The sequence below is a fragment of the Vanessa cardui genome, chromosome 2, assembly GCF_905220365.1.
Source record: "Vanessa cardui chromosome 2, ilVanCard2.1, whole genome shotgun sequence".
Classification (NCBI taxonomy): domain Eukaryota; kingdom Metazoa; phylum Arthropoda; class Insecta; order Lepidoptera; family Nymphalidae; genus Vanessa; species Vanessa cardui.
In genome coordinates this window covers 9225189-9235701 of record NC_061124.1, presented here as the reverse complement: position 1 = coordinate 9235701, position 10513 = coordinate 9225189, and the positions used below count along the sequence as shown (strand labels likewise).

General features: G+C 29.3%; 2 protein-coding genes across 7 annotated transcripts; one reads left to right on the top strand and one right to left on the bottom strand.

The window, feature by feature from the left end:
- Nucleotides 1-1069: 1069 nt before the first annotated feature.
- Nucleotides 1070-2997, top strand: LOC124537024 (O-glucosyltransferase rumi homolog). The gene is made up of 6 exons (XM_047113736.1): nt 1070-1344; nt 1422-1606; nt 1713-1901; nt 1982-2112; nt 2208-2355; nt 2537-2997. Exons 1-6 carry the CDS (start codon nt 1221-1223, stop codon nt 2954-2956), a joined length of 1197 nt encoding a protein of 398 aa, XP_046969692.1. The 5' UTR covers nt 1070-1220; the 3' UTR covers nt 2957-2997.
- On the bottom strand, nt 2962-9543 carry LOC124536986 (probable serine incorporator). 6 transcript variants are annotated; one of them, XM_047113688.1, is made up of 12 exons: nt 9316-9543; nt 8347-8511; nt 8064-8152; nt 7665-7760; nt 7059-7237; nt 6863-6978; nt 6558-6776; nt 6293-6316; nt 5361-5496; nt 5141-5167; nt 3931-4075; nt 2962-3485 (listed from the first exon to the last, which is right to left on the bottom strand). In XM_047113688.1, exons 1-12 carry the CDS (start codon nt 9349-9351, stop codon nt 3353-3355), a joined length of 1365 nt encoding a protein of 454 aa, XP_046969644.1. In that variant the 5' UTR covers nt 9352-9543; the 3' UTR covers nt 2962-3352. The 6 variants fall into 6 exon arrangements, with proteins under 6 accessions (XP_046969644.1, XP_046969651.1, XP_046969668.1 ...); XM_047113695.1 differs by lacking the exon at nt 5141-5167 and having other exon boundaries at nt 3931-4090; XM_047113712.1 differs by lacking the exon at nt 5141-5167.
- Nucleotides 9544-10513: the final 970 nt, after the last annotated feature.

The following is a 10513-nucleotide window of genomic DNA, read 5'->3' as shown; positions in this document are numbered from 1 at the left end:
TACAAACCCCCTGGTGTTGCAGATATCCATGAGCGGTGGTAGTCTGATGGTGAACCTTCTTCTCGTATGCCATGCTACCTATCAAATAAAAAAAGAGACGAACTTTTTTGTTGGTACCACAAGGTCAGTATGGATGTTGTCCACGTTTGAGTAGATTAATTAAAATGTGGTTACTCCTAGGACCTGATAGTCGTTAAGTTGTCTGGCCACACGATACTTCTATATTAATAACATAAAGAATTAAAATTTGTTTGATTTTGTATGTTACAGTTGATTTTCGGAACTAATAATCCAATTTCAAAAATGTGTTCACCGGAAACCTTTATTATTCCTGAATTGGATAGGTTGATAATCATATTTTTATCAGATAATTTTGTTTAATATTGCACCCGTGTCAAGTTATTATTTACATACTAAATCTCATACATTAAATACATACATTACATAGAGACTCGATTGTTAATTTTACAGATCGATTTAATTGTGGCTTTGAGGCTCGCTCGTTTAGCTCTATCATCGCCGAGGTTTTACTATTTTTGTCGCCGTAGCTTTGTGACATTTATATCAGCGCATATTTTTGTTCTGCTTATAATTTTAATTTTCAACGTGAATTTTTAATTGGTAGAGAACACTTACACAAGTGTTTAAAATCAAAAGCAGCAGCAGTAAATAATTAAATATTTAAATATATTCATATTTATACATAATGATACCTTTTGCCGAACAGTTTCTACTTATAATTATGTATTTATATTAGTTTATTTATTTTTATTACTTATAATCTCTACTCTGTCCAACAAGTAATTAATTTTTCATCTCTTTCTAACAAAGAGTAAACTGATAGAGAGTAAAAAATAATGTTTCATACGTAATATTATGGTATTTTGAATGCATTGACTTGCCAGAACGATATATATTGTATTTTTAGATGTGGTGAAAACAGTTTCCCATCAATATATAATCGATGACATCAGATATTGCGACGGTATCCGATTTGAGATTAGTTTCGATATATCGGACTGTGTCTGTGTTAAATACATAGTTGGAAAATGGCAACATAATTTTGATCTGTCATTGTTCTCTTGTGTCAATTTATTCAATTTGAAGACTGAAGTAAAGTGTTTTTGTATTAATTTTATATTGTCAGCGTATTATTTCGGTTAAGCACGTTCAAATAGTTTAAAAAGATTAAATGTGTTCATTGTAATAAATTATAAACGATGATAGATATGAAGACTTTTACATTCCTTTTGAACATTATAATACTTGCTCGATGTAACAATAACATCGAAACCTGTTTAAATGAAGATACATGCGGCGAAACTCATAATAAATATAGCAAAGGTGTTAATATATTTTTTCTGAAATTTGTTGTCTACAATAGCGTATCTTTACATTTATTTTACATTATAATTTTTCAGAAGTGAACAAGTGGACTTATAAAATAAGTAATACAATAAATTCCGAATTACGAGCATATGAACCATGTGTGAGCACAAATTGTAGTTGTCACAAGAATGTAATAGAAAAAGATTTAGAACCATTTAGTAGTGGTATTACAAAGGAAATGTTTGAGCTTGCGCAAACTAAAGGCACAAAATATCAGGTATATTTTAATATAATTAGTTTTTGATTATATTAATTCAAATATTTGTAGTTATTAAAGTAGTGTACTCAATGTTTGAAATAAGAATGTTTCATTGTAATTGCAGATTATAAATGGAAAATTGTATCGAACAAAAGACTGTCACTTTCCAGCTCGATGTGCAGGAATAGAACACTATCTTAAAATATTAGCACCGAAACTTCCTGATATAGAATTGATAATTAACACAAGAGACTGGCCACAAATCAACAGAGCTTGGGGACATAAAAAGGCACCAGTATTTTCATTCAGTAAGGTTAAAAATTATCTATCATAGTTCATAATTAATTGTTACAGTATTTTCATTACTTCAATTTGTAATTGTTTTCATTGTAGACAAAAGACTATTATGATATAATGTATCCAACTTGGAGCTTTTGGGAGGGTGGACCTGCTATACAGTTATATCCAACTGGTATTGGCCGTTGGGACAAACATAGAGTATCTATATCCACAGCTGCTAAAGAGTAAGAACAAATTTATAATAATTTTATTTATTTGTTATATTGACTAAATAATTTAATCAATTAGTATATATTGCTAATTTTTCTTTTCTTTTAAGATGGCCTTGGGAGAAAAAGGAAGAAAAAGCGTTTTTTAGAGGATCAAGGACTAGTGAAGAAAGAGATAGCTTGATTTTACTGTCAAGATCACATCCTGACTTAGTTGATGCTCAGTATACTAAAAATCAAGCATGGAAGTCAGATGCTGTAAGCCCTACACTATTTTAAATACAAAATCTTATACAAGCATTAGAACTTGTAATTTTAATTTATACATATTTGCATTATATGAAAAACATTTTATTAGCAATTTAGCTATAAAATGTATTGATGATGGAACAAAAGAAAAATAAAATTTATTAAAATTTCAATTATTTTTCTCTTTCAGGATACACTTCACGCCCCACCAGCCTCTGAAGTATCTTTTGAAAATCATTGTAATTATAAGTATCTATTTAATTATAGAGGAGTTGCGGCCAGTTTTCGTTTGAAGCATTTATTTTTATGTAAATCATTAGTCTTCCATGTCGGAAATGACTGGTTAGAATTTTTCTATCCATCTCTAAAACCTTGGGTTCATTATGTTCCAGTTAGCCCAAAAGCAAGTAAAGAGGAAATAATGGAATTAATAAATTATTTTAAAAATAATGATTCTTTGGCTAAAGAAATAGCCGAAAGAGGCTTTGAACATATATGGAATAATCTCACAGAAAAAGATGTTAAATGTTACTGGCGAAAATTACTCAAAAAGTATGCAAAACTTCTAAAGTACACCGTCACAAGGGATGATGATCTCAAAAAAATATAGTTTCATTGCATTCATTGGTATAAAGAAAATTTTAATAATAATATGGGTTTTATTACATAAACAAAGTTTTCATAAAGATTAAAAAAAAAAAACAAATTTACTACAAACTAATAAGTGTACTTAAACTATAGAACATAATTAAATACATTGTAATTTAGAGTTCCCAGTGTTGGTGAACATTTTTAAAGTATTATCTCATATTATAATTTTATAGAAAAATATTGTATGATGCATTTATATGCATAGCTTATGCTAGAGAATACAATTTTAGAGAATTATATGGAAATAATGAGATAATAAATTCAAGTTCAAAGATGAGATCCATAATAATATGCAATAAAGTACATCTAAATCTACTGGGTGAATCTCAAGATTTTATTATAACGGTATATTTTCTTAACTGAAGTCACGATCAGGAAAGACAGCGGGTGCGACCAGGGTCCACACGTAGAGGCCAACACACAGCCACGACGATGTGATCTTGATCCACATTGATGCCACATTCTCCTTAGATAGCTGAGAACTTGGACTGGTTGGACAAAATACATTTTTTAATTGTTTTTTGTTTAATATGTTTTGTATATTTATAATATGTATAACTAATGGTTTTATGTTTAAATGTTAAACCAGGTAAACCTATTTATATGATATTTAAAATATATATAGTACTAATATTTCCAACAAATTTTAGTATACATAAAGTCAATCAATTGTAAAATTTTAGGTAGTCCAATTGGATCAATGACTTAATATTCAAATATTTTTAATAAAAAGCAGTGTCAGTGAAATTACATCTCTAGATCTATATTATTCTTGGTGTGAAATATGGACTTATATATATATGTATATAATTGTAGTAAATATGTTGTAAAATGTATACAAAAAAAAATATATTTATATTTTGAAAGTCAATTATATATAGAAATATTTACGGTACCAATATTACAAGAGACAAATTTGTCATGCATACTTACTTGTACCAATTGGTCAGTGTCATCATGATATACAAGCTGGCGAGTGCGAAGACAACGTGGAAGAACGTCCAGGAGTAGGCCACGTCGTCTGCCTCGTTGTCGAACACCTTGGTCTCGTCGCGGCCCGCCTCGCCGCCGTCGCCTTCTATGGAATCATAACCTGCGCTCAGTGAGCGTACCGACATGCAACTATTAGCTCTCGTTGACAAGCGAACTATGCTGAGAAGCTTCCGCTACTCGACAGGCTCTATCATTACATATTCTAGTTTAAAAAAAGGATGAATACTAACGAGATAATTATTATCTATCACCAGTTAGTGTATGCAGTGTAGGACATCAAAATGAATATTTTTTTAATGGTAAATCTCACTATAATATAATTTACTGTTGTTAGTATAAGAGATAAATGGAATGATTGTGTTGGAATGAGTTCCATAAGAGTTAACGGGTCTATGTAAGTTTTTTAATTAAATGAATGATTTTAATTTACGTTGACGTTTCTTATTCGAGAGTATCTTTTCGGACAGAAAGTAATGCTTATGCACAAAATAAGGAGCAGAACTTCCAAGAATTAACAATAATGTTTGTCTAATGAAAATTTCAGAATTATTATTCAGAGTTGCTACAACACAAATTAAATTTTCTTGATTTTTTCAATCAAAGGAGTAGTACCTTCAAAAATAAAGTCATAATTTCATAACCTATAAATAATAACTTACAACACTAAGATATCAAAAGGAACATCTTTTGTGTTATACAAACATTTGCACTGAGCACTAATTCATACTTAAGAACATATTGTCTAGATATTACGATTATACCGAAACGGTGATAGTATTTAATTATTGACGACTCAAAAGTCTTCAATTGTGAAGTTTAATTGAATAAAATTGATTTGATTTATGTAAAAATACATTTCAATATTTATTTCACGTACAATAATAAACAATAACATAACTATAATCATAGATTTTGCAGAATTTTGTTTTAATTGAAATCGAACAATTTTTAAAGTTTTTAGCAACACTGAATAGTAAAAAGATGATTAAGCAGGGCATAGTAAGTGGTAGTTATATTAGAACAGCAATTTTCTAATGACTCAGCAATTGTGTGGAAGTATTACTAAGCGAAACAAACATCATTCACCAATACCAATACTAATGACACCATAGACTTGACATTATCTATCTAGGGGGTCTAATAACATTACCTTCGTTAGCAATGAGCCCTCCTTGGCCTGCGTCGCGTTGCACCGCGTTACGTTCCCAGGGAGTGTATCATGAGTTAGTATTTTAAATTGATTTTAAATAATATACATATTTCATGCTCTTTATAATCAGCAAAACAAAAAGGTTTTATATTTAATAATTTTTCTACTATGTTTGATTTTAATGTTTCATTGATATTAATTTGTATTGATTTATAATTACCTCCGGCGCCTTCCTTTGCAAGGATATGTTCAGACATAGTAATCTTCGAGGAAGAAGAAGCAGTTCTCACACATGAGTACAGAACGCTGCATACCCATATAACAAGACCGATGATAGATTGCTTGTCGAAGGATGACTGTGGAATAATAAAACCATCAATAAAAAACTTACAAAATATGAATAAGTCAAATTAAATCTATAAATTCTTTTCTATGCAAATATATGTAACTGTATTACATCTATTTGCATAAAAAATAATTATCGATTATAGGTTGACATAAATAGAATAATCAGAAAAAAATAAAACAAATAATTATAACGATAAATGTTTCATAACAAGCACAGATATTTATGATTAACGGTTTCAAAACTTTAAGACTTATAAAAAAAAAACTAAATAAGTATAAGTACAATTGATATTTTCTTTATATTATGGTGGACATTCCCCTTACTATAAATTATGATTTTAATAGATTTGCTTTTTATCTTAGGTCAAAGAAAATAACTTTTTACTGGTGAACTATTTTTAAAGTTCTATGCAAAAAAACAAGTGAATGTCGATAGTTGATTAAAAATACTCTTCAATAATACTAAAAATATAAATGAAACAACAATAATCGAATTACGTCGAATGGTACGTACACATCGTATATGCGTTAAAAGATAGGTTTAAAAAAATCGAGAATCATCACAAGCACTACTTGCAAAACTTCATGCAATTGAATGAAAATATAATTAAACAAATTAACATTGAGATGTATTGTGTACCGTAAACGTTTTAATAAAAAACATTAATGCTGTATACATAGATTAATAAACTATGCACATTTATAAACGTGAGAATTTTATGTAAAAAAGTGTTCTATATTCGGATAAGAAAATGTAAATGATTTCAAGCAGGATTTACTGACGTCGTCACGTTGTATACGTACCCAATAAATATCTTCCTTAGTATCCTGGTTATGCGTTGATAAATTGAATATAAAATACATTCTAATAAAATATTGTTTCTTGTCGTAAATTTGTGAAAAGAAATAGAATATAATTATATATAAGAAATAGTATATAATATACAAAGGATTTGGAAATATATTTAAGACTTCTAATATATATTATACATTATATTACTTAAAACATTGATAGATTTTTTATAGATTTTTAATATTAAATTTTTTTGAATTATATTGTATAACATACCTCATTCGTAGCAGAAATGCTGGCATTACATTCACCAGCCGAGTTGGAAAGCGCTGACCAGGTGAGGTACATCACGTAAAGAGAAACTACTGCAGATTGCAAAAGACCAGAGCGAGGTTGATGTTCTTGCACTGAAGGCAAGATAGATATAGCACTTGCAATCACCACAAGAATGAGATTGAAAGAGATGAAGAACTTGGACAGGTCACATCCATCCGGCTAAAATTCAAATCAACTCCATTAGAACATAAAATAAAGAATATTACTCATAATCATCAATTTATTTATTAATATAATTTACTTACCTTAGTGTAATACACATAGAGAAGAACTATGCCGGTAAGTGTAAGAGCATAACATGATAACATGGCCAACAACAGTGCCGAGTACCAGCCACGGGATTGAGACTCCTCATAGTTAGCTGCAAAAATTAAAAATAAATAGATATGGGAATACTCAATTAAAATCAGTACAGTACAGTTAGTAGTAAAATATACTTACAAACCCATTTTTCAGCCCAAGAGTGAGCAAAGTCTATAATCAATATTAGTTGGATGATTATGAAACAGAATCCTCCTATCATACCAAACACCATCCATGTCGAGGCAAACTGTCCTTCAGGTATGAAGAAAGCACCAATGATGCCTCCAATAACAACCAAGTATTTGATTCCCCAAAATCTTAAAACATTATTATTACAATATTAACACATTAGAAACTAACTTAATATTTTTTATTATTAAATAAAATATTTTCAAGTCCTATTTGGTCCATTGTTAATGTCATGTGGAACTTAATTAGTGATCAAGGAATTCGGAACAAGTACCTTTGAGTTTCATGTGTTTATTTTGGGTGTTGACTTTAATAGTTGATGTTGAGCAGAATGCAATTAATATATGTGTATGATAGATGATACTTGGCAATGTGTATGTACTGTTAATGCTGGGGCAGTATTGTGGAATAAGCTTAAATATTTCATTAGAGAAAGAACAGTATGACTTAAAATTAAAACTAAATTGACATGGGTTTTGTACACAAATGTATTAATCTTGGTAGTAACATAAGTAACATAATCAAATTAGTGTAGTATATATTGACAGCAATTACCCATTTTGTATACCAGCTCTGGGATCCTTTGACGATTTCACTCCAATCATTATCAATGCCATTAGAACGAAAAAGAGACATGCTGCAAAACAAATCCTGAAAGAAAATGTATTGTTATTTATGAGTTGTTTAAAATCTTAAGAAAAAAAGCAGATAACTGACTTGTATTGATCAAACTAAAAATATAATAAACATGGGCAGGGTTGTTTTAATTTAAAATAAACTGCCTTACAACTGGCGGAAAAGAAAACAGTATATTTTACTAGTGTAGACTGTGGATCATATTAATTCAATCAGAAAAATATTTATAACAAATATCAGATACAGAATTTATTAAATATGTGTTGAAATTTTTTTTTTGAGGTATATATAAAAAGTCAATAATAATGTACCATGTACCTGTATACCGCCAAGTAGCCAACAGCTTGATCACAATCAACTTTAAAATTCCCTGGAACTATTCCAGTTGAATTTTCACAAAATGGTACCTGAAATAATACAAATTCAGAATAGCATACATATAACTTTCATATTAAATCACATAACACATTAATAGCTATTTCATTATCATTAAATGCAACATAATGATGTTCAAATACTGTTAATATTATTCTGTTTGATAATAATCTTTATTGCTTTAGAAGAGGCATGAATGTCCTATAAATACTTAACAGTAACATACCTTTTTCATTTGTTCATGTAATCCCGGTGCAAGTGTTACACAAGCTGCCACCATTACTAACAGTAGCATGAGAGTGTACATGAGGCGTGTGGAAGTGGAATTGGCACATGATGGGCAAGCTGAGCAGCACAGAGAGCATGCAGCACTGGTACAGCAGCATGCCATCTGGAAATAAATAATTTATTTTTGTTTCATAGACTAAGACTCATTTAAATCCAATTAATATATTTAATAGTAAGAAATGTTCAATGTCTTTTTGATAGTAGAAGGAAAACGGAAAATTTATTTATTATATATTTTTATGAATAAATATTAAACTGTTATTTGTTGATTCATTATAAGAGTATCAGAGAATTTTTTTTTTGCATAGAAGTGTCTGCCAAGATTAAAGGAAAAAATGATCAACAAATATAATAAGGGTGAATCATTGAGTCTTGTAAAACATGTGAAACAAAATCTAATATCAAAATACACTTTACCTTGAATAGTTTATTTATTAAATATATTTTTACATAAAACAATTTATAAATGATACTTTTAAACTATTTCATTAACAATCATACTATATATACAAGTTACATTTGTTTTATAGTAAATTAATTCATTTAAAAATTAATAGCCTGTTTGTATATATATTTTTGAATACCTATAATTTTCAACAGAAAAATTAATCTGGCTAATATTTAATTTTATGAAATTAAGTTTTCTTTGTTTAGATTATTTATCTTTATATGTAGCTGTGTGGAAAGATATTTCAACAAAACATGTCAACATTAATAGACATTAAGGTCATAGCTTGTTGTGATTTATAAATTCGATTCAATGGCATTAGAAAAGTTGAAAGAGGTAATGATATTGATTATTTAAATTGTTGCGTAAATTCCTCGAGGAAACTAGAAACCTTCCAACCGTATAATATTTCTCGAAAAATAATCTTTTAATTGACGAAGAATTATTGATCTGTCTTACCTGAGCAGCAGAACAAAGGCCTAGTACGGCACCCATTGCAAATTCAGATTGTAAACTATAGTTTTAGAACTCACTTTTGTATTTAAAAGTCAATAATCAAAATGAAATTTAATATAATCAAAGAATCATGACTCAAATAGTTTCTAGTTAACGAAGGTAGGTATTGGAACTACAAGATGAATGCAATATCATTAATATGACTGGATTTTGACAACTGACAACTCTGACATTGACGTCCAGATTGTTTATTTTATGAACTCAGTCGCAATAACAATGGTTTATCATTTTGCACTAAAGCTGTGTAATATGATTTTAAAACAAGGAATTTTTGTTTTAAAATTACAAAGCTTCTTTAGAATTATATAATATTAACTCAGAATTTGTTGATCGAACATAATTTTATTTTTAAATTTTTTATTTAGTAAGTGTTTTTGTTAATAATATAGTGCTTATTGTTAAATAGAAAATTCATTCAATCACTCATTATAGTTTTATTCGTAGATTATAAAGACGTGTGCAGAAACTTTGCTGAAGTGCCTCTTAAGCTTTATGATGAAACATTACACTCTCGCATAATGGTCGAATATTTTAATTTGGCGGTCAAAACGTCTTTAGTGAGCCTATACGCTAAGCGGAACTTTTTATGACACTATTCTTTAAAAGGTGCTTAACCGTAGTTTTTATCAATTTAAATCGAGGAGATCTTTTGTTTCTTGGTGCCATTCCGCCGTCTAATTTTTTATCACAACAATGTCATAAAAGTAGGCTACGACTGCTTATGCAGTTCTTCCGGCTTCTACGGCTGTTTATTCATTTCCTTGCAGGGCATAATGAATGACATTGCAGAACAAGGTCTGATCCGGCTTTTCGTATCTTCAGTGCACTTCAACAATCAACACACTTTTAGTGTACGGAGACTAATAGTGCAGTCCACACCGACCACACCACAATGGTGGAGTATAGTATCGTACGCAGTCACAGTATTTGCAAAAACCGTGACTGGTCTTTACCTAAATGAATCGGGTAATCATAATTAGGTGGTCAGTTTTATTTTAATTTTATTTTACAAAGTATGTCAAATAAAAATTAAAAAGTATTCAGTAGTTAAGCCTAATAGAAACATAAATTGACAGATAAATTTAATGTAATGTATATGTAATTGTAATGGGTGATATTCTGGAGGTTCTTAAACAGCTAA